General features: G+C 34.3%; 4 protein-coding genes across 15 annotated transcripts; 2 read left to right on the forward strand and 2 right to left on the reverse strand.

The window, feature by feature from the left end:
* Window positions 1-5,931, reverse strand: LOC140758929 (uncharacterized). 8 transcript variants are annotated; one of them, XM_073095371.1, is made up of 8 exons: window positions 5,779-5,918; window positions 5,192-5,299; window positions 4,447-4,511; window positions 3,798-4,190; window positions 2,222-3,214; window positions 1,349-1,561; window positions 776-938; window positions 1-592 (listed from the first exon to the last, which is right to left on the reverse strand). In XM_073095371.1, exons 3-8 carry the CDS (start codon window positions 4,483-4,485, stop codon window positions 324-326), a joined length of 2,070 nt encoding a protein of 689 aa, XP_072951472.1. In that variant the 5' UTR covers window positions 4,486-4,511; window positions 5,192-5,299; window positions 5,779-5,918; the 3' UTR covers window positions 1-323. The 8 variants fall into 8 exon arrangements, with proteins under 8 accessions (XP_072951472.1, XP_072951456.1, XP_072951438.1 ...); XM_073095355.1 differs by having other exon boundaries at window positions 5,188-5,299; XM_073095337.1 differs by lacking the exon at window positions 5,192-5,299 and having other exon boundaries at window positions 5,779-5,930.
* A 1,031-nt stretch (window positions 5,932-6,962) lies between these two features.
* Window positions 6,963-8,064, forward strand: LOC140758687 (uncharacterized). The gene is made up of 4 exons (XM_073094935.1): window positions 6,963-7,208; window positions 7,444-7,503; window positions 7,732-7,778; window positions 7,876-8,064. The coding sequence occupies exons 1-4, from the start codon at window positions 7,086-7,088 to the stop codon at window positions 7,961-7,963; spliced, it is 318 nt and encodes a 105-aa protein (XP_072951036.1). The 5' UTR covers window positions 6,963-7,085; the 3' UTR covers window positions 7,964-8,064.
* Window positions 8,065-9,041: 977 nt separating this feature from the next.
* LOC140758657 (uncharacterized) lies at window positions 9,042-16,348 on the forward strand. Of its 5 annotated transcripts, none has more exons than XM_073094913.1 (14): window positions 9,042-9,120; window positions 9,451-9,488; window positions 10,324-10,437; window positions 10,512-10,585; window positions 10,720-10,791; window positions 10,871-10,899; window positions 11,417-11,467; window positions 11,718-11,768; window positions 13,966-14,025; window positions 14,110-14,192; window positions 14,405-14,552; window positions 15,308-15,358; window positions 15,563-15,667; window positions 16,203-16,348. In XM_073094913.1, exons 2-14 carry the CDS (start codon window positions 9,451-9,453, stop codon window positions 16,338-16,340), a joined length of 1,014 nt encoding a protein of 337 aa, XP_072951014.1. In that variant the 5' UTR covers window positions 9,042-9,120; the 3' UTR covers window positions 16,341-16,348. The 5 variants fall into 5 exon arrangements, with proteins under 5 accessions (XP_072951014.1, XP_072951006.1, XP_072951000.1 ...); XM_073094899.1 differs by having other exon boundaries at window positions 9,067-9,120; window positions 10,316-10,437; XM_073094919.1 differs by lacking the exon at window positions 9,042-9,120 and adding an exon at window positions 9,228-9,265.
* A 985-nt stretch (window positions 16,349-17,333) lies between these two features.
* On the reverse strand, window positions 17,334-17,687 carry LOC140759805 (dirigent protein 21-like). Its single transcript, XM_073096482.1, has one exon. It carries the CDS (start codon window positions 17,685-17,687, stop codon window positions 17,334-17,336), a length of 354 nt encoding a protein of 117 aa, XP_072952583.1.
* Window positions 17,688-21,425: the final 3,738 nt, after the last annotated feature.

Raw genomic sequence — 21,425 nt, forward strand, 5'->3', positions numbered from 1 at the left:
ACATCTAGTGTACATGGGGAGGTTGAGAGCTTGGCCCACCCAGAGACAAATAACTAAATTTGCGGGACTATCTTCACTTATCTAAATGTTAAAACTTATAAATGTACTAACAAGGATGATATACAGACTGAACATCTAGTGTACCTCTTTGATGAACGTTACAAGATCTATCCAGAACAACCCATATAATTTGAATATAAACCAATTATCTTATATCTGACAACTAATAAATGACTATATACATGTAGCTAACCTGGAAGATGTTTTTCCTCGTTCATTCTGAATAGTCTCCGAAGGATATAGCTTGCTTCAAGTAAAGCCACTTACAAGTTCATAATTATTTCCGTGTCTCTGAGGACAATATCTACAGTTTGAAGACAAGTTTGCACAAAAAGTACAACTTCCCAGAAATTAGGAAACCAGATGGTAATAGATATCTTATTCAGTTTCCTGAAACTGAAGGGAATGCTAGATTCAGTTCCAATAAGGGTTGATATTGAGCAATTTGTTAAGGTACCTAGCAAATATTTGACATAAATCTCCTGGGCCTCGTAGAAAAACTCATACTTCGTACTCGTGCTTCCAAGTGATTCTGCAAAGCACAGAAACGAACAAATTAACACAAAATGCAGGATATCCACAAGGAATATTCTGTTAACATGTAATTTTTTGGCTGCCTAATAGCACCAAGAAGTTTTATGTGTACGAAAAAAAAAGTTATGAAAAGATATCATCTCTCATAAGGTAATGGAAAGCATATTTACCATAGAATTACCCTTGTCGATGGACTCAACTTCCAAAGGTGGTGATGCAAGAGTACTTTTAAGGTTGCGGAGTGACTTCTTATTTTCATAAAAATCAAAGTCATCTAGTATTGATGTTCCCAATGGATAACACTTGAAAATTTTTAGCATCATCAAGCCTTGTAGAAGTCCTATCTGCAATGGGGAACCCAAAAGTACATGAATGACAGAAAGGACGAAAATTATAAGTTGCACTCAACAGTCAATAACAATAAACACAAATTGCCGAAGCCCACTTGTTATCAAACATAAATGGAATTGAAAAAGAGGTCCACTGTCATTACTATCCTGAATATTATTCCCTCGTTGTTTCTTTTATAACAAGCCATCTAACATATCTGACTTGTAACTTGTAAGTTGCCTAAGATTCCCAATAACGACAACATACCAGGTTATCTAACTCAGAATGAATTGCAATCATGTGTGTTGGTAGAAAGAAATTACTCTAAAGTTTCTTTCATTTCATCATTAATAACGAAAATGTGATGCAGAAGAGCAACATGGTTATGTACATAATGCATGAGGAAGCAAATTGAAAATAGTACCTCCTGAGTATCCCTGCTAAAAGTGACAACATTGTTGTCATTGTTCTCAAGTGTGATATTCTGAAAATGCCTGTTAGGAATATCTTTTATGATATGCCATGTCAGTGGGAAAAAGCCGTTCCATCTACCTTGTCGCCAAAAATCCATGCTCTTCTTGAAATCAACAGGGCCTATCATCTCAGCCAATCCTATAAATTGCCCACTTGCGTTAACCTGAAAAAAAAAAAAAGAATAATGAGAATTACGGTAAAAATTATCATTGAATATCATCATGTCCTAAGGAGATAGTGGAAAATTTTAGATGACGGAAATTTAAAACAGCCAAAGGATATTATAACTGGAGATAGAAGATCTGAACTGTCAGAACTCAGAAGCTGCTGAATAAGATGTTTAGGTACAAGGACTTGCAGTGATTAAAATTATTTAGAAAGAAATATTAGGTAAGAAAAGTACTTCGGATTTGTGTGAACTAGCAGACAGATCACTAATGTGGGGATGCTCAAAGATTTTTCACAGGTCTGACTGAGATATATTTTTCTGAACCTAACAAAGAAACCCACATTTCAAGTATAAGGTTCAAAATTCTGCTCGAAAGATCAAATGAAAGTTTAGGAATGAAATGGTATCAAGTAAAAATTTTGGTTTCAAATATAAAACATTATCTCTAAGATAACGCAGCAAAAATAGGAATAAGGTTTTCATATCTGACTATTGTTATCTAAAACAAGTACACAGCCTCACCGATTCAAATGCATAACGTAGCATGAAGAAAATTAAGAAAAAAATATGAGTTGTTTATTGTTATAAAAGAAAAATAAATAGAAACTGTAGATTAGTACACCCTAAAGCAGAAGAGAACCATTATTTACGCACCGAAAAGAATAGGAAGATCGGACATTTTGCACCCTTGTCCTTCATTACCATCTGTGCCTCCTGAAAAGCAGCATCCAACTTTTTGTTCCCATTTGAGGTGCTAGCCCAAACATTATACTTGATGCTATTATGAATATCATCTTCACTGAACGACTTTATCATAAAGAACTTGGCTTGTTCATACTTAATAGGAAAATCCGGTTGGTTATATTGGCCTGTACAAGTGGACTTGTTGACATCATCTTTCGTGGCAGATAATGTTGAAGAACTCTTCCCCCGGCTGGAACGGGGGCCACGAACGAGCTCAATCGAGGCCTGATAGTTTCTGCATGAGTTACTCGTCTCACCCATCCTAAACTGGTCATTACTGCTCGCACCCTGGCTGATTGGCGTAGATTTTGTAAGATCATTTCCATGGAAATGTCTAACTTGCCCTTGACTAGAAAGTGAAGAAATCCGTCTACAAGTGGAATGGTTGGCATCATCTTTTTCTGCGGATAATTTCAAAGAACTCTTCCCTCTACAGGCCAAGGGAGCATCAACAATCTCAACTGGGACTTCATAGTTTCTGCATGAGTTCATCTTCTCACCCATCCTATAGCAGTCATTACTGCTTGTGACCTGACAGATTGGCATAGAATTTGTTAGACTATTTCCATGGAAATGTCGACCTTCCCCTTGACTAGAAAGTGAAGAAATCCCTCTACAAGTGGAGAGGCTGGAATCATCTTTCTCGGAAGATAATGTCAGAGAACTCTTCCCTCTACTGGCCTTGGACGCATGAGTGAGCTCAATTGGGACTTCATAGTTTCTGCATGAATTTATCTTCTCACCCATCCTAAAGTGGCCATTACTGCTTGCAACCTGGCTGATTGGCCTGGATTTTGTAAGACTATTTCGATGGAAAGATCGAACCTGACCTTGACCAGAAAGTGAGGGGATCTCATCACCACACCGGTAATATCTAGAGGATCCAATTAGCTGTATTGGAGCCTAAAAGATCCATCACAAGAATAAGAAGTCAAATACAGAAAAAAGAAAACAAATAGATTTTGCAATGAGAACCATATCAACAAATACCTTCTAAGTTCTAACAAAACGAATGGAAAAAATAAAAGTAAAGCTCCAATCAATAGTTATCACTAATTTATGATTATGGTAAATGATAAAGTAAGAAATTGCCACAACAAGTTATTTCAATATGATTATAATAAATTCCTCTCAGTCAGCACCTGTCATCTGCTTGATGAGCCATTACTCTATGAATTCTAGTCCAAATTTGAAAGTTAATTACAACCTTCATATTCATAAAGAAGAAGAAAGTGTCTTATGATCTTTCAGATGTCCAAAAAGATATTTAATAAATTAAAAGCCTGCTAGGATATGAAGATGTTGCAACACATATATTAATGAACTCTTAAACAAATGGGTTCTATGTAATCAAGGCGCTTAACCACAACATAGTCTGAAACACCATTGGTAGGTTCATCGCTTCTGATATTAGACTTAATTAGCAAAGCAGGATAGTGAAAACAATGTTAGGGATAACTAAAATTTCAAAAGAAAGGAAGCATACCTTGTACAGAGATTTTGTAGCTTGACCACTACAGTTGGATGAGGCTGTAGACCAAAGTGGTTTAGCATAATATGGATCTATAGAAGCTTTTCCTATTCCAGAGTACAATCCCTCTGAATTCACAGAAGCCACTAGATGTGGGGAAAATGTGCCTTGTTGTGGATTGCCAAGAACTTTGTCTTCATTTCTTATATCTCCGCCAGCTGGTTGTGAATCATGGGGATACATCAGCTCTGATTCCGACTCATAAGAAACAATCTTTTGAGGACATCCTGCTGACAAGCAAGGCTTCTGGCCTGGACATTCTCTTTTGGCTGCCATCACTTGCTCTGGGGCATATGTACCATAGCCAGGTAAGTTACAAACAGCATAATTCTGCTCTGCTTGGTCATCCTGAGGAAACAAAGCAACCACAGATAAAATAACAAATGCTCACCTTATATACCAGTAAAAGTCAAGCAAAGTGCATGCAAGTTAAACAGCATTCTTTAGTTCCAGAAACTAGAATGCTTACTCACAGATTAAATAATTGCAATAACAAGAGATTTTCTATTTCTAAGACATCCACAAATTAATGGTATAAAAACTTAAGTGAAAAAGAAGGGACCACTATACATTACAAAATTAGGGTATCTAAAAGATCTCTTACCGTACTCTTTCCTGCTATATCTGGTGAAGAATCAGTCATTGAGGCTAGCTAGAGTTGTTCAGAAGCTATTCGCAAAATTAAGAAATAAGGGAAACAAAGATTAGCAGTCAGCAAGAACAAATGAATTAGTAGGATAATCATACCAGTTTGGCACAGGGGAATCAACAATGTCATAAATGGAGTGATGCTTAAAACAAGACTTGTCAATATAAATTTCCACAATGATATCATATGAAAAAGTAGAAATTTAAGAAAGATGAAAAAAAAAAACATGTTGCACAATCTAGTAAAACTAAGAATGTGATATCGCAAGCTTAAATAGATATATGCAACAATGTGATACTAAAGGTGAACTATATATAATTCAATAACCAATTGATAGCAGACTTGAATGTCAAGAATTCACATGAATGTGTTATTAGATCCACCCATTGTGAATAATAAATATTCTGATAGCATGTAATAAAAATTCTTGAAGTTGCTTAGAATAACTAAGGGGAAGGTGAACTATTAACTCAAATATTTAACAACAAATTCTTTCCCCATGATAATCTAGGGAATTTCTAATCCTAACAATATGGATTGGCTAGAGCGACTCAAAGATGAGAATACTCCAAAAATTTGACAATTTTGAAGATAATTGTGTTTATCCAAAAAAGGAACTTTGAATGACAAAAGAAAGAAATTATAACTATTTCAAAAGGAGAATAACCAGTTTAAGCAATGGAAACATGTTATTACCTACTTTGTTGAGATTACAACGAAATCAATTTCTTCACTCAGTTGCATTTGTCAATACACCAGGGCGCAAATCCAGAACACATGTGATATTATGTAGATAAGCAACAACGTGCTACAACAACAAACGATTCGAACATATCATATATCAGTATGTAACTAATTGACTTGAAAATGATGGTTTCACCCCTACATACATATGGCATCCTGTTAGACTAGCTACCAACTTAATAGCAAGAGAACTTGCAGATTTGTATTGTACACTCACTCTGATTAATCGAGGAGAAAAAAAAAGAGAAAAGAAAAGAAAGGCATAATTTTGATTTTGACGGTAGAACTAGCAAGGAGAAAAACGAAGTGTAACCTTTCCGTCTCAAATCTAACAACCCATCACCTAATTCTTACAAATTTTTCTTTTTAAAAATCCAACCAAGAAGAAAACTTCTTCGATCGTAATAAATAATAATTACGCACGAAAGGCATCACACCGTATCCACTCTATCAACCGAAGGTTAAAAATTACTCCTTTTTTCAAGGAAATATACGATCTTGGAAGTCGAAGAAGGAAGAAAATTACGAAAAGGAGTTGCTCACCAGAAATCGCCTTCCCGCAACTGTCAAGAGCGAGGAACTGCGGCGATTATAAAAGAACCGGAGCTCCGAGTCCGACGGCGTGAAGGAACGAAGGGTACGATATATCTAAAAGGTACGGCTGTGATTAATTAAAGGGTGGGTGGGTTCCTTCTTTTCTATCACTACGATCCCAAATGTTAGATTGGAGCTACACAACCTAAACCCGCTCCAAAGTTTAGCGATGTCGACCAGTTACTTCAAGTTAATTATACTGTCGGTCATCAATCGAGTTAAGCTAAATCATCAAATCATCGAATAATTTATTTATAATATTATTTAAAATTAGAGTAGAACTTATAACCTTCTTAGTTATAAAAAAATTTACGTACTAATTTTACTTGAGTTTTTTCATGAGTCCGAAGACGACCGAACAAAGAGCCAATCCTCTTTAGATACAGAGACACTTTAGATTTTACCGAGCTTTTAATTGTCTAATTTAGACTTTAAGCTATATACATCGTCGAATAATTGCTTCAGTGAGTTTAAGAAAGGAGATGCGCTCTGGTGTTGATTGTCGGAGGATGGAGAATGGAGAATGATGTTGGAGGAATTAAGGTACATACGACAACGTCTCGCCATGTTTATTTCATTATGTGCATTATTGCATATTAACTCTGTGCCATGTTTATTTCATTATGTGCATTATTGCATATTAACTCATACTTCATATTTATACATGCCATACAATTTTTGGTTCCAATAGACAGCTGAATTTAAATTATGAGACTGGACCTATAATTGAGCCGTATTTAGGCTTGATTATAAATTTAATTACCCGACCGGACGAAGTCCGGTATAATTAATATAATAATTTAAATTTTATGTTTAAAATATGCGTAATTATAATCTAATATATTATAGTATTTGAGTATTGGGTTATAAGTTTATTATTGTGAATGGAGTCGGGCCTAAGTCAGAATCCGACCCAATTGTTTGATGAGTCAGACCTACAATTACATAGACCGGGTTTGAAGTTGGGCCCGAAATCCGAATTGCTTCTTTTTTTTTCAAAAACCACCCTGATTTAGAAGATAATATTAGCAGAGTCCATAATATTGGAGACTTTTCAGATAACCCCCTTTTGCTCCTCATGGGGCCAGGAGTAGGAATGGCCGTATTTGTGGCTCTAAAGTCTCTGCTACTTCTCATCTCTCTAACCTGACAAGCATAATCTGGATAAAGCCAGTTGCTTCTCTCATCTTCTTCCATCTCTTCCAGTGAGCAGCAGTAGAAAGAAGAAGAGCTATTAGTTCCATGTGAGTTTAGAAATGGAGATGGCCATTGCTTCCTCTATTGCAACTTCTACCCAGTTTCACTGCCTTGGATGGCAAGTGAAGGCCAAGAAGACTAAGATCTTGGCATCAAAATCTGCAGGTGTATCTCCTACACAGGTTAGATTTAAACTTCATCCATCCTCTTAGATGGCGTTTACTAAATAAAATTACTCAGTAGTTTCTTTTTTAATTTGTTCGATAACAAGCTATTATAGACTAGACAAAGAGCTAATTCTTTTGACGGCAAGAGTCTGAACCTCCAACAAATTAGATTATAGATGTGAAATTTACTTCCTCCCTGAGTATTATGCATATATGAAGCTTAGATTCAAATAAAGGATTGTCCTTGCAGGTGTCAAAGAGCTGCCAAAAATGTCGTGGAAAAGGTGCAATTGAATGTCCAGGGTGTAAGGTGATATACATATACCTAATTACTGTTCATCCTAATTAAATGTCTCGTCTATGTTAACATGAAGATAAAACTATGCTGCTCTGTTAATTATAAGTGGATCTAAAATAAGCATTAGTATAAGATGACATTACCTAATATGATTGCAAGGCTGCCATTATAGTCTTGAAACTCTTCTAATTAGTTGAATTTGAGACTCCTCTAATTAGTGGAATCTAATGATATATGCAGGGGACAGGCAAGAACAAGAAGAATGGGAACATTTTTGAGAGATGGAAGTAAGTTTTGTTTCCCTTCTTCTCATACCACTTAAATTTGGAGAGATATGGATGACCACCAAAGGTTTCTCAACTCAACATTTTCTTTTAATTTCAGGTGCTTTGATTGCCAAGGTTTTGGTCTAAAGGGCTGCCCAAACTGTGGCAAGGGAGGACTTACACCAGAGCAAAGAGGGGAAAGATAGAAGCTCTCTCTCTCTCACTTTCTCTCTATCATGTACATTCTTATTATGTTGTGACTCATGTACCTCTGTATTAGCTAATATAAATGCTTATTGCACCTCAATCTTACTTTCTTAGTTGTGACATGCCTGTGTTAGTGTTACAGCCAGGGCTCGTATTTGAAATGAGTCAAGCTTGAGCAATTGGATCGGTGCTGAATAAAGACCGATTCTATCTAGCTCGACTCGAAATTGATTAAGATTGATTTGATATAGGCTTGAATCTGCTTATCGAACGGTAGCACAAAATATACTCAGAAGTTATAAGCAAAGTTTAAATAGAGCTCAACTCAATCAAGCTCGACTCGATTGTAGCACTAGATACAACTAATATTAAGTAGTTAATTTGGCATAATTGTATAATGCAACACTAGTAAACTTCTTATTTCCTATAGATTGGAAATTCTTTAATGTCCTAATTAAACCTAGGTGACAGTTAACTTTCAGACCTGAGAATGCTCATAGAATATGTAACCATCTGAGTAGCAAATTTATTTTCCAATGAGCTTTGGGTTGTAATGTTACACATATGGGCAATGAGATGCATTAGGTTCATCTACTCTAATTTATTTGATAAATACTTTAATACCTTTTTAAAAATTATAATTTTAATCTAACGACTATAATAACCGGTTTTCATACTTAATACCGATTTTTCAGTACCGATTTTAAAATTACATTACGTTAAAAAATGTTTTGGCCAACCATCTTTCACCAAATATTAATCAAAATCAAAGTTGATCTAAATGATGTATATATAAAGTTTTGAGATCATAAATTCATAACAACTAAAATTGTTGAAATTTTATTTTTGAAATATATACATATATATATATATATATATGTTATCTTAACAAAGATATCAACAAATAGCAATATATATGTTAGAGCTCTTTAAATGATGGATGAATATAATTTTCAATATTTTCAGGGGGTAAAACGTAAGTATGGGCTAATCAGAAGAATTATGTAAAGAATATTTGCATTTAACACCCCTTAAATGTTGAAATCGCGGACTACTGCCGACTATTTATACGAGCGATGGCTAAATTTTAACGATGCTCGCCTCCATTTTTCTTCCTTTCGTCTGAACTTGGAAGCCAGATATTTTGGAGTAATGCGTAAGCGTCAAAGTCCTCCGATTGAAATCGTGGCATTTGCTCGATGTCTTCTATCTCCTTGTTTCGAAAGTACCTTCAATTCGATTTGTTGCAATTTATCGAGATTTCCCGAGTTCTTCTGAGATTTTAGGCAAATTTGTCTCAAGTAGGGTTCTTGGAAGCAAGTTAGATTGGCTATATACGATTTTTCTTAATTATTTGATGTGTTAATTGGTATCGATAGAATGAGGATTATTTTTTAGGAATCAAATATCGCTAAAAAATAGTCATTTTAGGGCTGCGAATAACAATTAAGTCACTAATTTTGTTGTTATCGTTGCTGTTTTTTAGATGCTTATCGGTGTCTCTCGGGAGAGTGGAGGAATCAGGTATATTGAGAAAAATGAAGATTACTATTTTTCCCCCCTCTTTTCTTTGTTTAGAAGTTGTAATATTCTTTTAAGAAGGTGGTCTCACTACAAATGGGAGCCTAAATTTGAACATTTCGAAGTGGGCACTTTTAAAGTTAAAATTTGAATACCTATTAATACAATTTTGTTGTTGTCATAACATGGTTTCATCTTGATTCACAACTGGTCTGTGAAAGAACACTCTTTTGTGGTCTCAGTGTTAATAAAAATGAAGGTAGGCATGGTTCTATTTACGGAATACCTTAGCTTGCAGAGCGTTTGTAAAAGATCATAGGGTCTTGTTGCAGTTTCTCCAGATCCCTTTTTTTTCTATAACGAAGCAGGCATTTGATTCCTTGAAATTACCGGGTATTTTAAATGACCTCTCTAGTCGATGGCCCTAATGGGCTAGCAATTGGACCATCTCTTGGGGCAATGACGCCGTTGAGTGGAATAGTTTGATTCCTGTGCTTTTGTGAATGATACAGATTTTTCTTCCCAAGTGTTATGTTTTATCTAAGTAATGTTCATCACTTCACCTTTTTGGTGTGTTAATTTTTGTCCTACTGATGCTTCTCAGTAAGAACACATACACCAATGTGTTAGGATTTGCTCTGATCAATTATTTGACAGAGATACTCCATTCTGGTGTTTGAAAGATAGACTTTTCTAGTCCTTGTAATGATAGACTTTTCCAGTCCTTGTAATGATGATTTTCTGTAACCCTAGTTTTGGCCGCTATCATGAATTCTTCTTTTCTGTTTTTTCCTCAAAGACATCTTGGACTAAAACTTTTTACCATTAAGTGTTTCAGCTTGTTTAGGAGGGCTTGCTGTTGCACTGCAAGGTATACTGGGTCAATGGACAAAGTAAGTTTGCCATCTTTTGCGAGAACACGGGCCACTAGCCGGATATGTGATATCTCCAGGTGTTTCCCTGCATAACAACAGAATTAGATAACAAAACATTGAATTTTAACACAACTGACCATATCGAATGCAGCTTCTCGAGTGAGTTACTTGAGTTGAACTCTAAAGAACCATTGCTGCATGTACTTTTTATCCCTGGGAACCCAGGTATAGGACTTATTATCTTTTTCATATTTGTGTTTGCATTATATATAGTATGCAGTAATCAATTGTTTTCCTTGTTATTCTTCTCATTAATTTTTCTTATCATGCATGTGTGACTGTGTGGGTGTTATGTCCAGGTATTGTTTCATTCTATCGAGACTTTGTGGAAGCTCTCTATGAAGAACTTGAAGGGCGTGCATCTATAACAGGCAAGAAATGTGCACTTACGTAATTTGAACTATCTATTATCCTTACTGTGTTGTTAATTCTCTTTTGTCTTTTGTTCAGCAATAGGGCACATTTCACATGGAGAAAAGGTAAAAATGTAGGCAGGTGAATTGTCACTTTGTAGTAATTTTGTGATTAACCTATACCATGTTTTTGAGGCCTAAATGTTATATCTTGAAGTATGAGACACAAAACTGATACACCTACCAAATATAAATACAATTTCATGAGAAACATCATAGAACTTGCACCCGCCTCAGCGAAGCGACGAGGGGGAGCAAATGAGGGTGATTTAAGTGCAACAATGTACCAGTGGTTCCAGAGCATCTGGATCTCAGGCAAAATTTTATAAAAAGGAACTTGTCATTTATCAGTGCAAATTTCAAGAATTATTGTAAGATGTTGAAGGCCCGACATATAAAGCATTACTAACTTTGATTTTGATGTGTTCCTTGTGAGAATATTCAATTTGAAATGGTTTACTTTTCTACTGAATAGGGCTATTGACGTCAGATGTTACAAGTGTTTGTGCTTTTCTTTGGTAGTATTAGGTAAATTCCTATTCTTCTAAAAGTTTTGATACATTTCTTATGTAATTTCTGGCAGGATTTGGAGAATGGAAGGCTGTTCTCATTGGACGAACAGATTGATCATAAGGTTTGTATTTCATATATTGTTTCCATATTGCTAACAGACATTTGTAATCTGATGAAAAGGTATTTTCTCCTCCAAATTTTTTGCTACTTGGAACTTCAACATAAAAATCATAATAGCATAAAACCTTTGGTGCCTTCTTTATTTACCCTTGCTAATTAATAATTTATTTCCTCCTTTTTGTAACTAATATTTTCATGTGGTCTTGCTTACCAGCGATCTATTTTTTACCTCTTCATTTTCTCCTATACAGGTTAACTTCATTGAACAGGAGTTCCAAAATTATGAACGCCCTCTTGTGCTGGTAGATTCTTTACGGTGCAAGACTACTACTAATGTTCTTTGCTATTATTGATCTTTCCTTAATCTAGTGACTCTGTTTAACCACCTTGGTTTTAGCTACTAATGATGGGAAAGATTATGTTTGATGCAGTTCTTTTTCTAAAAGAAGAAGTCATAATTTATACCTTAATTTAAGGCTAGCTGTGATACTGCATATGATTATTTTTCTATTATATTTTGCCTGTTGGTTTCATTTTGTACCTCTAGGCTCTACTGATGGATAGTTTTATAAGTGCACATCCTGGTGATGGGTTGCTTCTTGTTGGTTGTATGCAAATGGAATGAGGACAAGCTAGATAGTTTGATGATCACCGAAACTTTCATCATGGCTGCAGTGAATTTAAAGCCTGGAAAAGCACAATCTTTCTTAAGGGATGATTTGTTCTATGCAAAAGACTGAACCCCGTTGATGCATTGATAGGTGACTTTTAGCTCGCACTATTTCAACCCCCTAGATTATAGCAGAAGTAGGCCTCTTGCATTGCTCTGGCTAGTTTGGATAAAGAAGGTACTTCAGAAAAGTAGGCTTACATAATCACATCCATCAATTAAAATCTAAGACAAAAGAAAATGAATGCAATTGGTATTTAATTAAAAAAAAAAACTGAAAAGAAGAACAATTTTATTTTGTATTTTTTTGGTGCACTGTGGGGTTAGGGGTGGTAAATGTCTTAAAGAGATTGTTATTAGGCATTCTTCACTTCTGTCATCAAGCATGCAATTTTTAGTTAGATGGCTGAGGTCAAATGTAAGTTTATCGTGCTCCTTGTTGGCACAATGGAAAGGACTCTTTTAAACCCATAATTAAAACCATGGATGACCGTGCCAGTAGAGGCACAGAACTTGACACGGGGTATGACATTAGCGTGCTAGTCATATGCTAATGTAAAGACATTTTTTTTAATTTTTTTCTATTTTCATCAATCTTTTTCAAATCAACTTTACTTATTTTTTTAACAAACATGATATGACATATGGAACCCCTTTTTTAACTATTTTTTATTTTTATCAATCATCATCAATTAAATTTTATCATTTGTCATTCTTTAATTTTCATAATCATCATTTAACAAATATGGAATTACAACTCATTTGTTATTTTTTAAAATTGGAATGATAACTTATGACTAATTTTCGTTTGTCATTCTATAATTTCAATCTATATATGCATATAGTGTGTCTGTGTCTATGCCAGTGTTGGTCGTTCCCATGCATATTTAATATCCATATCATATCATATCATAGAAGAATTATAAAAAATTTATTTGTATGAAAACTATGTGAGGCGTTATAACGAGCAATACTATCAGTGTAGTTAGTTTTGAAGAATATCGACTGTATTTAATGCAGTATTTTCGTGTTATTCTTGTGCCGGTAAATGAAGTTTTTGATTCCCCTCGTCGTTCTACTTCGACTAGATATTAGTTTTAATTATTGAACTATTATCAATTATGTATTGAATGATCAATTATGTATTAAATGCTATTATGTGTTCAATCATATTATGGAGTATTTAATCATTAATATTAATTTTAATGAATGTATTCGATCATATTATATGTTGAATAATATTTATATTCAACTGTTGTTTTATCTTTAATAAAATAGGTTATTTACAAAGATAATCTAAAGATAAAATATTGTAATGTAGGTTTTAAATTTAATACATATATTTAAACAAAAAAAGTCAAAGATTGACATACTAAAGACCCAAAAATATTTCTAAATATCCTAAAATTTTTATTAAAAATATTATAAATGTGTGCCACTGGCATAAGGGGGAGTGCTACTGGCACGCCCTGTGTCGATCGGCACGTGTCGTGCCGATGGTGGCACAGCACAACACGTGCCACTAGCACGGCTATCGTTGGTTAAAACAAACTCAATGTTTCATGCTTGAAGCTGTTGAATTAAATTGAAGTATGTACGGTTCATAACTTTTTTTCTTTGGTGTGTGCAATAGACTTTTGATAGTCTTAATGTAGGTTATAAACTGAACCATGTAAACATTTTATTTTCTGTTATATTTTACCTGATATAATTTTCATGTACATGGTCATTTTATATCCATATATTGTTCTCGATATGCATTCACTCATCACAATATGATCTATCTCAAGTTACCTAAGTGATGACATGTAATTGATTATTCACCGAAGGTTGGGCATTCTATTGGTTCATATATGTGCTTGGAAATCTTAAAGAGACTTCAGCAGCAGGTAACATGTGCAAGTCATTTCTGGTCTCTATATATCTTTTTTATGATATATCTTATTTGACATTTCACTTCTTTGGATGTGCAGGTCATTTTTTGCATAGGGCTTTATCCATTTTTGACCGTAAACAAGGATTCTCTAAAGCAGTCCATGATTGGAATGCTTGCACGGTACTTTTCCAATATATTGCTCTTAGCCTGTGTTTTGTTTTTTTTATCAGTTTTCTTGTGTTACATTGAAGATTATTCTGGTTAGGTCTAACAATGTAATAGCTTCTTACGTATAACTGCAAAACAGTCATAATTGATTGGATTGGACTTGAAATACCAATAGTCTTTCCACCTAAAGAGGATAATCAAATTTCTCTATTTCAATATTGTAGGTCATCCATTCTTAGTGCAGCTGCTAGTTCTTTTATAGCTTTGCTTGGGTCACTTCCAACTTCAGTTTTAACAAGCATCGTCAGAAGATCTCTTGGGCCATCATGGTCTGTGACAGCTGTTGATGCAACCTGCAGCCACCTTTTGCAGGTAAGTTTACCCCTCACGTATTCTCAACATTTAAGTATTTCATCAGAAGTTATATTAAACGGTTCATTCATATTTAGGAAACAATTTTTTCTTTCTTTTAAATTCCCTTTTCATTTAATTTGGGCCTGGACTTTGTATTAGCTTCTTCTCCTCCTTGAACTGACTGGTTAGAACCTTCTTTTTTTTTTTTCTCATCTCCAACATAAACTTTCTGGATACATGTTATTAATGTCCACGAATTGCCAGAAAATAATTTAGGTGAAATATTCATGTCCAACATCAGTTTTCTGGACATGTGTCACTAATGTCCACAAATTGACAGAAAAGATTTTTGTTGAAATAATTTAATCAATTAATTGCATAACTAGTTCTTTTATGGAAAAGTATACAAAATTATCTAAACTAATATTTTCCAAACTTTAGGAACTTTGTGATAATCATCGACAAGCACATATAACAAAATGCCAGAAGCCAAAGAAGGAAGGTACTTGGGCGAAAAAATGGAAAGAATATATTGAAAATACTTACTAGAATACATTTGCAAGCTGTTTCTTCCTTTTGGTTTACTACATAATGCATGACTCGAATTACATATCTTGAGGTTGAACTTTGAACGGGCATGCAATATTAATCTGTCCATGCTAGTCGTATTATCTTGGAACTTGAATAATAATTGCCCTCCTATGCTAGTTTTCATAATTAATTATGATTCGTGATGGAATTTAACCACACTGACCTTTGTTATGAATGTCCAGTACCATACAATGCGCAATGTTCTCTTCATGGCAATGACAGAGTTCAGAAAGGTAACCTATGGTCTGCTGTATATATACTGCAATGCATAACAGAAGTTATTCGCACATCCTTTTGATTTTCAACCATTAGAATTTCTTTTAATCATCTGAAGCACTATTTACTTGGTGAAATGTACACATTGATGTACTGTATAATTATGAGATACTTATATGCTTATAGAATTTCTCGTGCTAATTGTGATACTTGATCTTCAGCTCTTGGAAGATCCAGATTGGGCATTCATGAGAAGAAAAGAGAACCAAATTGCGCTTTTGTTTGGTATTGATGACCACTGGGGTCCCTTATCTCATTATGAAGAGGTGAATAGCTACTCCTAATTATGTATTACATAAAGAAAATAAATAATATGGGACACCTTGAAAGTCTAATATTTCTTTGAACTAGAACTTCAAGAGACTCTAGGATTTTCTCTTTTTCACACCTTATAGCTTATACTGCCCTTAGCATATTCGTCCAACAAAGTGCCTTTCCTCGTATATGGTTGGATGACTCAGGCAACCACCATGACAAGTTTTTTCCAGTAGTCTGCACCACAATAATTGAAAAATTCTTCAATTGGAACAGAAAAAAGTATACACCAAAATAAGATGCAAATGCATGGTAGAAATAAAGTGCCATGTTCCATCGAGACAGGATTTATCAATTGTGTTTTGTCACTCAACTGCTTGTGTGTTCTTTCACCATTATTATCATTCCTCTCCAAGTGAAATCTCAGCATCCATTGTATTCTTCGAAAAATTTGGCTGAAATATGAAAGTAGATGGCTGGAAGTTTTTTTCCTTTGGATAAAATGCACGCTATTTAGATCTGTCTCATTATACTGTTGCATTGCAGGTTTCAAGGTATGCACCTGGCATTGCTTTGACGATTGAACGAGAGGGCCACACGCATGGCTACTGCTGCACTGAGGCTGGATCCGCATGGGTTGCACGCTATGTAGCGAACTTAATAAAAAATAAAATTCTTACCTGAATCTGCAATCGTATCAGTTTCTTTTCTTCTAAATGTAAAATTATATTTGATACGACAACATTAAAATACTAAATTATTGGAGAATATGAAATTACTCTTAATTAGATGTAAAGTATTAATAATAATATATATATATATATTTGTAAAATTGTAATAATTTTATTACAAATACAAAGTTAAAATACTTATATATATCTGTGTTAGGACAAATGCGTGGCAATGCAAAAATATATGCATATAATGTATGGTTGAATGAATATATATAGTTATATAATACGTGGCAGTGCATACATATAATTATATAGTACATGGTAATATGGATATATAATCATTTAATGTATGATTGTGTAAACAGATAGATAATAAATACATGGTAATGTATAGTTATGTAGTTTGCGGCTATACGTGGTAGCACGGATATCATAATATATTGATGTGAAAAAAAAAAGAAAGAGAAAATAAATCTCAACTATAGCTGAGATAGTGTGATTTAATGATGTATAATTTAAAAATAATATAGTAATCATGAGTTATTATTAAATTATTTTTTAAAAGTCGTATAGAATAAGATAAGTCATTGTTTAGTTATCGCTCGCTTTGCATGCGAGAGGCACGGGGTTCGATACCCCGCATCTCCATCCTTCTTCTTCACTATTTTGCCGATTTCTTCATGGAAGCAAGCACCGAATTAGTTCCATGCTCTTCTTTCTCCTAATTAATTTTGTAGACAGACAGAGAGACTTTTCCTTTTCCTTTTCCTTTGAATTATTTAAAACTAGTTGTTGCATCGTAAAGCAATAATAACCCAGACACAGAACAAAAATATTAGCCATACGGGAAATCTTCAATTATATATATTTAGAGAGAGAGAGAGAGAGAGAGAGAGACAACCCACATTATATATCATAGAAAGCATCTTAATTATTCGTAGGTACTCGAGAGACGCATAAAGGATCGATCCGTGTGTTCCATGAACACACACAAGCTCTTGGATCAACTACTAACACTGCACCTTTTTACTTGCATGGCGTAAACGTCCAACTCCAAGACTGCATCACCTGAGGTGATATTAAAAAAGTAGGTCTTCCAAAGAACATAACCCCTGGCCATCCGAAAGCGGCCGCTGCCTCCGACCACCGATAGCTCCCTCACCAGCGACAGTATCGGGTCCCTGCCCAATATAGCCAGTGTACTACCGTTGTACTTCCCCTCAGTGAGAACAACGTTCATGTTCACTAGCAAAGCGCTGTCCTTGAGAGAAGCGAACATGTAGAACCCCTGGGCCCGCCCCACGACGGCCGACGTCGGGCTCGGCCCGTCGGTCAACAAGTCGTCGATGACGTACATGTCGCTGAAGTTTGCGGGAAGCCCGGGCAGTGGTATTGGGCCTTGGATGACCCTAACTGCCGTACGATTGGGCCCGAAAACACTGTCGTGCATGTAGAAGTGCAGGTGGGTCGTCCTGTCGCCGTCTCCGTCGCCGGCCGTCGCCTGAATCGAGATAAGAGAGAGGAGGAAAAGGAGAGAGGAGTATCTGGGGTGTAGGCAAGCCATGGAGGACTGAGACTTTGGTGGATAGGAGGAGGTAAAGGGGAGAGAGTATGCTTTATAATTTGCTAGCCCTCTGTGGTTGAGTGTGTGTTTGTTTTAATTAAATTTATTGCTGTAGTTTGGTCATATAATAAATCTAATTCGGTGATGATAATGATCTTTGGATCATTTAATGACTTGCTTAGCTGTGAGTATATTAACATAAATGTCATTGGGACCGTTTGTTTTGAATGAAAAATTAACTAACTGCTCTTTGGTTCAGGGAGTCCAATGCACCTTGTTTGGTTGGTGAGTAAAATTATCAGATATATCACACTATTAATATATATATATATATATATATATATATATATATATATATATATATATATATATATATATAACTACTAATGGAGTACATATTTGATAAAATTCCAGTGAGAAGTTAACATTAAAAAAGAAAAAGAAGTCTTACCTACAATCAAAGTATATGAAAAATTTAAGATAATCTGAGATTTTCAGTTAAGAGTTAGAAATTACAGCTATCTATCTGAATGTATGAGATAATATTGGAAAATAAAAGTAGATGGATTAGTAGCAATTGAGAAGGGTTGGAACATCCCTATTCTTTTACCCTTGTTTGCTTTTAAGTTTATTGGGGGTTCTTGAGCTTAGTAAGGCACTCTTAGTCAGTAACCAAATTTATTTATTTATTTATTTATTTATTTTTAACTAAGCTCACTCCCTAATAAGTAAATTATAAATTCTAACATAAATTTCAATTATACCTTTTAACATCATTTATCACTTTTATTATTAAAATTAAAGGGTATTTTGGTCTATTAATATTATATATTATTTATTTCTCCCCAAAACTAATAATTTTTCTATTATTTCATATCATATCAAATCATAATGATTATACTTTATCCACTTTACAATCAAATACTATATTTTTTTTAACCTAGTTTAAGGTACATAAATTAAAACTAATCAAATTCAGGGCTTAGTCGTCAACCAAACACAACTTATATTTTAGGAAATCTGGGGCTAAGCCAACTTCAATCTTGTTTAGATGCAAAGATAAAAAGAGAGTGATGTGATAAGGGTGGAAAGGATAAGAGGATGGATTGTATCATCCATATTGGTATCTTTGTTTGTTTGGCATATTACTGAACCACATAAATTTTATCTCTCTTTTTATTCTTTGTGGTTTGCATATTTTTAGAGTTCTTATTTGTGATTAACTTGGGTATTTGAAGATCTTTGCATCGAGATGCATCTCGATTATAAAAATTTTATTTAATATTAATTTTTATTTTACTAATATTTAATTTTTATAATCTTTTGCTATCCTATTAGATTTATTTTAAGTGTTTGAAATCACTTTTGCTACCTTCGGATCATTTGGCATTTAGCACAATATTTTTTTAATTCAAAGAACATGAAAACTTTCCACCCAAAGTCCATAAATCATTTGGTTTCATGTTCAAATTTTATTAGGATTTAAAATTGGTAAGTTCTAATACATGACTCGAATTTGAGTTCGAATTCAAATCCAAAGTCTAACAAAATGAAATAGACTTGGCCTCAAATTGTACTGCATGCGAGGCCAAATCCCACACCAAAATAAAGTATTCTTAGGAGCAGTTGACAACTACTTTCCCACACCTCCCCTTTAATTTCCCATCACTATTACACTTCACGTTGGTTGTTTTTATATTATATATATATATATATATTTGTATAAAGATTTACGAAATATATCTCAATGTTCATAAAAGATGCAACTTGTCATCTACATTCTCTCGGACCACCAACAGCAAGAAAATCCCAATGAATTAGAGGGGGTATTCTAAACACAGATTAAAACAATCGATCACATACTTCCAAAGTTGACTTAGTTATTGTGCTCTTGTTCTTCTTTTGACTGTCCATTGAATCTAATGCTTGTCCCCTAAGCTAACAAGCCTTCCACAAGAAGGATCTTAATTTTCCTCACACGTCACACATTAAATTTTCTTTAAAAAAAATTGGAAAATTTTCAATCAGAAATTATTTGGTTTTGTTAGAAACTAAGCTTATCATAGTTCATGAGTCAACATACTAAATATTTATCTATTGAAATCAAGTTTAGTAGTATTCTCTGACACCTTAAGCTTTTAAACTTAAAATTGGTTGTTAATATATAAAAACTCCAAAATAAAGTATTCCTATGACTATTACTAATGCTGACCATTAATTATTGGTCATGTGTGTGGCGAGGCAGCATATTTTTCTACTATACTTGGAGACTAACTCTTCCTTCCTTCCACCTGCTCCTTAATTTCCTTTGTCATTGTCGCACACCACTCGGAAACTATGACTCCTCTTCCGTTGCTAACCATCCACTTCACATCTTTACTTGGTCCTTGCACCCCAAGCAATCTCGCAATTGGCCAAGGAGACAAGTCAATAGAATTGCATGACTTTGTCTTTGTTTTCGTCCACTTCCTATAAAAGGTTCCATAAGGCCAGCTTCCACAGAGCAAGTGAAAGAAAGAAAGAAAGAAGAAGAAGAAGAGTAATATTAAAGATGGCGTCAAAGCTCTCTTGCATGCCGGCGATCGCGAAGGTTTTCCCGATGAAGTCGTCGTCAAGAAAGTCCGAGGACAAGAAGATAGAAGAGAAGGAGAAGCAAGAGAAGATGGGGAAGAATGAGAACCAGGAGAGTGGAAAGAAGAAGAAGAGGAGTAATCTCGACGACGCCGCTTCATTGGCGCCGTACTTTGCTTTCCATTCTCGACCGGGGCTTCGATGATTTTATGTTGATAGTATAAGATATATATATATATATATATATAACTTGTTATTATTCCTTAATTATTTGTTGTCGTTAATTTGAAGATAACAGTAATATAACAATTTCTATTACTTTCTCTTGTAATTTGCCAGAAACTTTAGATGGCTTGGCTTGTTTTAGGGTGATTCCCTCCACATATTCTACCATTAGTACAACAAATTGAATAATAATAATAATAATATTACTACCTGAACAGTGATATTATCATAGCAAATTATAGGGGCTTTTATAATTAATATGCTCTATTATAACAATAATATGCATCAGTTATAAAAATATATATATATATGTACTTAATTTTATATGTTAAATTGAAAAAATTAAATATAATTAAATTATAAAAGCCCCCAAAATATATTAATGACAATATAATTTAGTCGAAATGACAGTAGTAGTACGTTGCATAACAAAAACTATGTAAAACATCAAATTAAAGTGACCCTCTAACATTTTAGTCAAAGCTCTGCCCTTGTTTTGAATAGCTTATTATGTATTATTTTGGCATGTAGGTTAGGAGTAAACACATCTACCCTATTGGGTAGGTTAGTTTAATTTTTTTATTAAATAACAATTAATTTGCTACACAGAAGAAAATGTCTCCTCAAAAGGGGTTTACACCAAGATCTCATTCTCATTTAATTTCCTATTTTGCTCCTCACTGATGGAGTGGCAGGGTTGGATTTATTAGCCTATACATCTAGAGATTTTTCAAA

The sequence above is a fragment of the Typha angustifolia genome, chromosome 1, assembly GCF_048772165.1.
Source record: "Typha angustifolia cultivar Huaian chromosome 1, ASM4877216v1, whole genome shotgun sequence".
NCBI classification, from domain to species: domain Eukaryota; kingdom Viridiplantae; phylum Streptophyta; class Magnoliopsida; order Poales; family Typhaceae; genus Typha; species Typha angustifolia.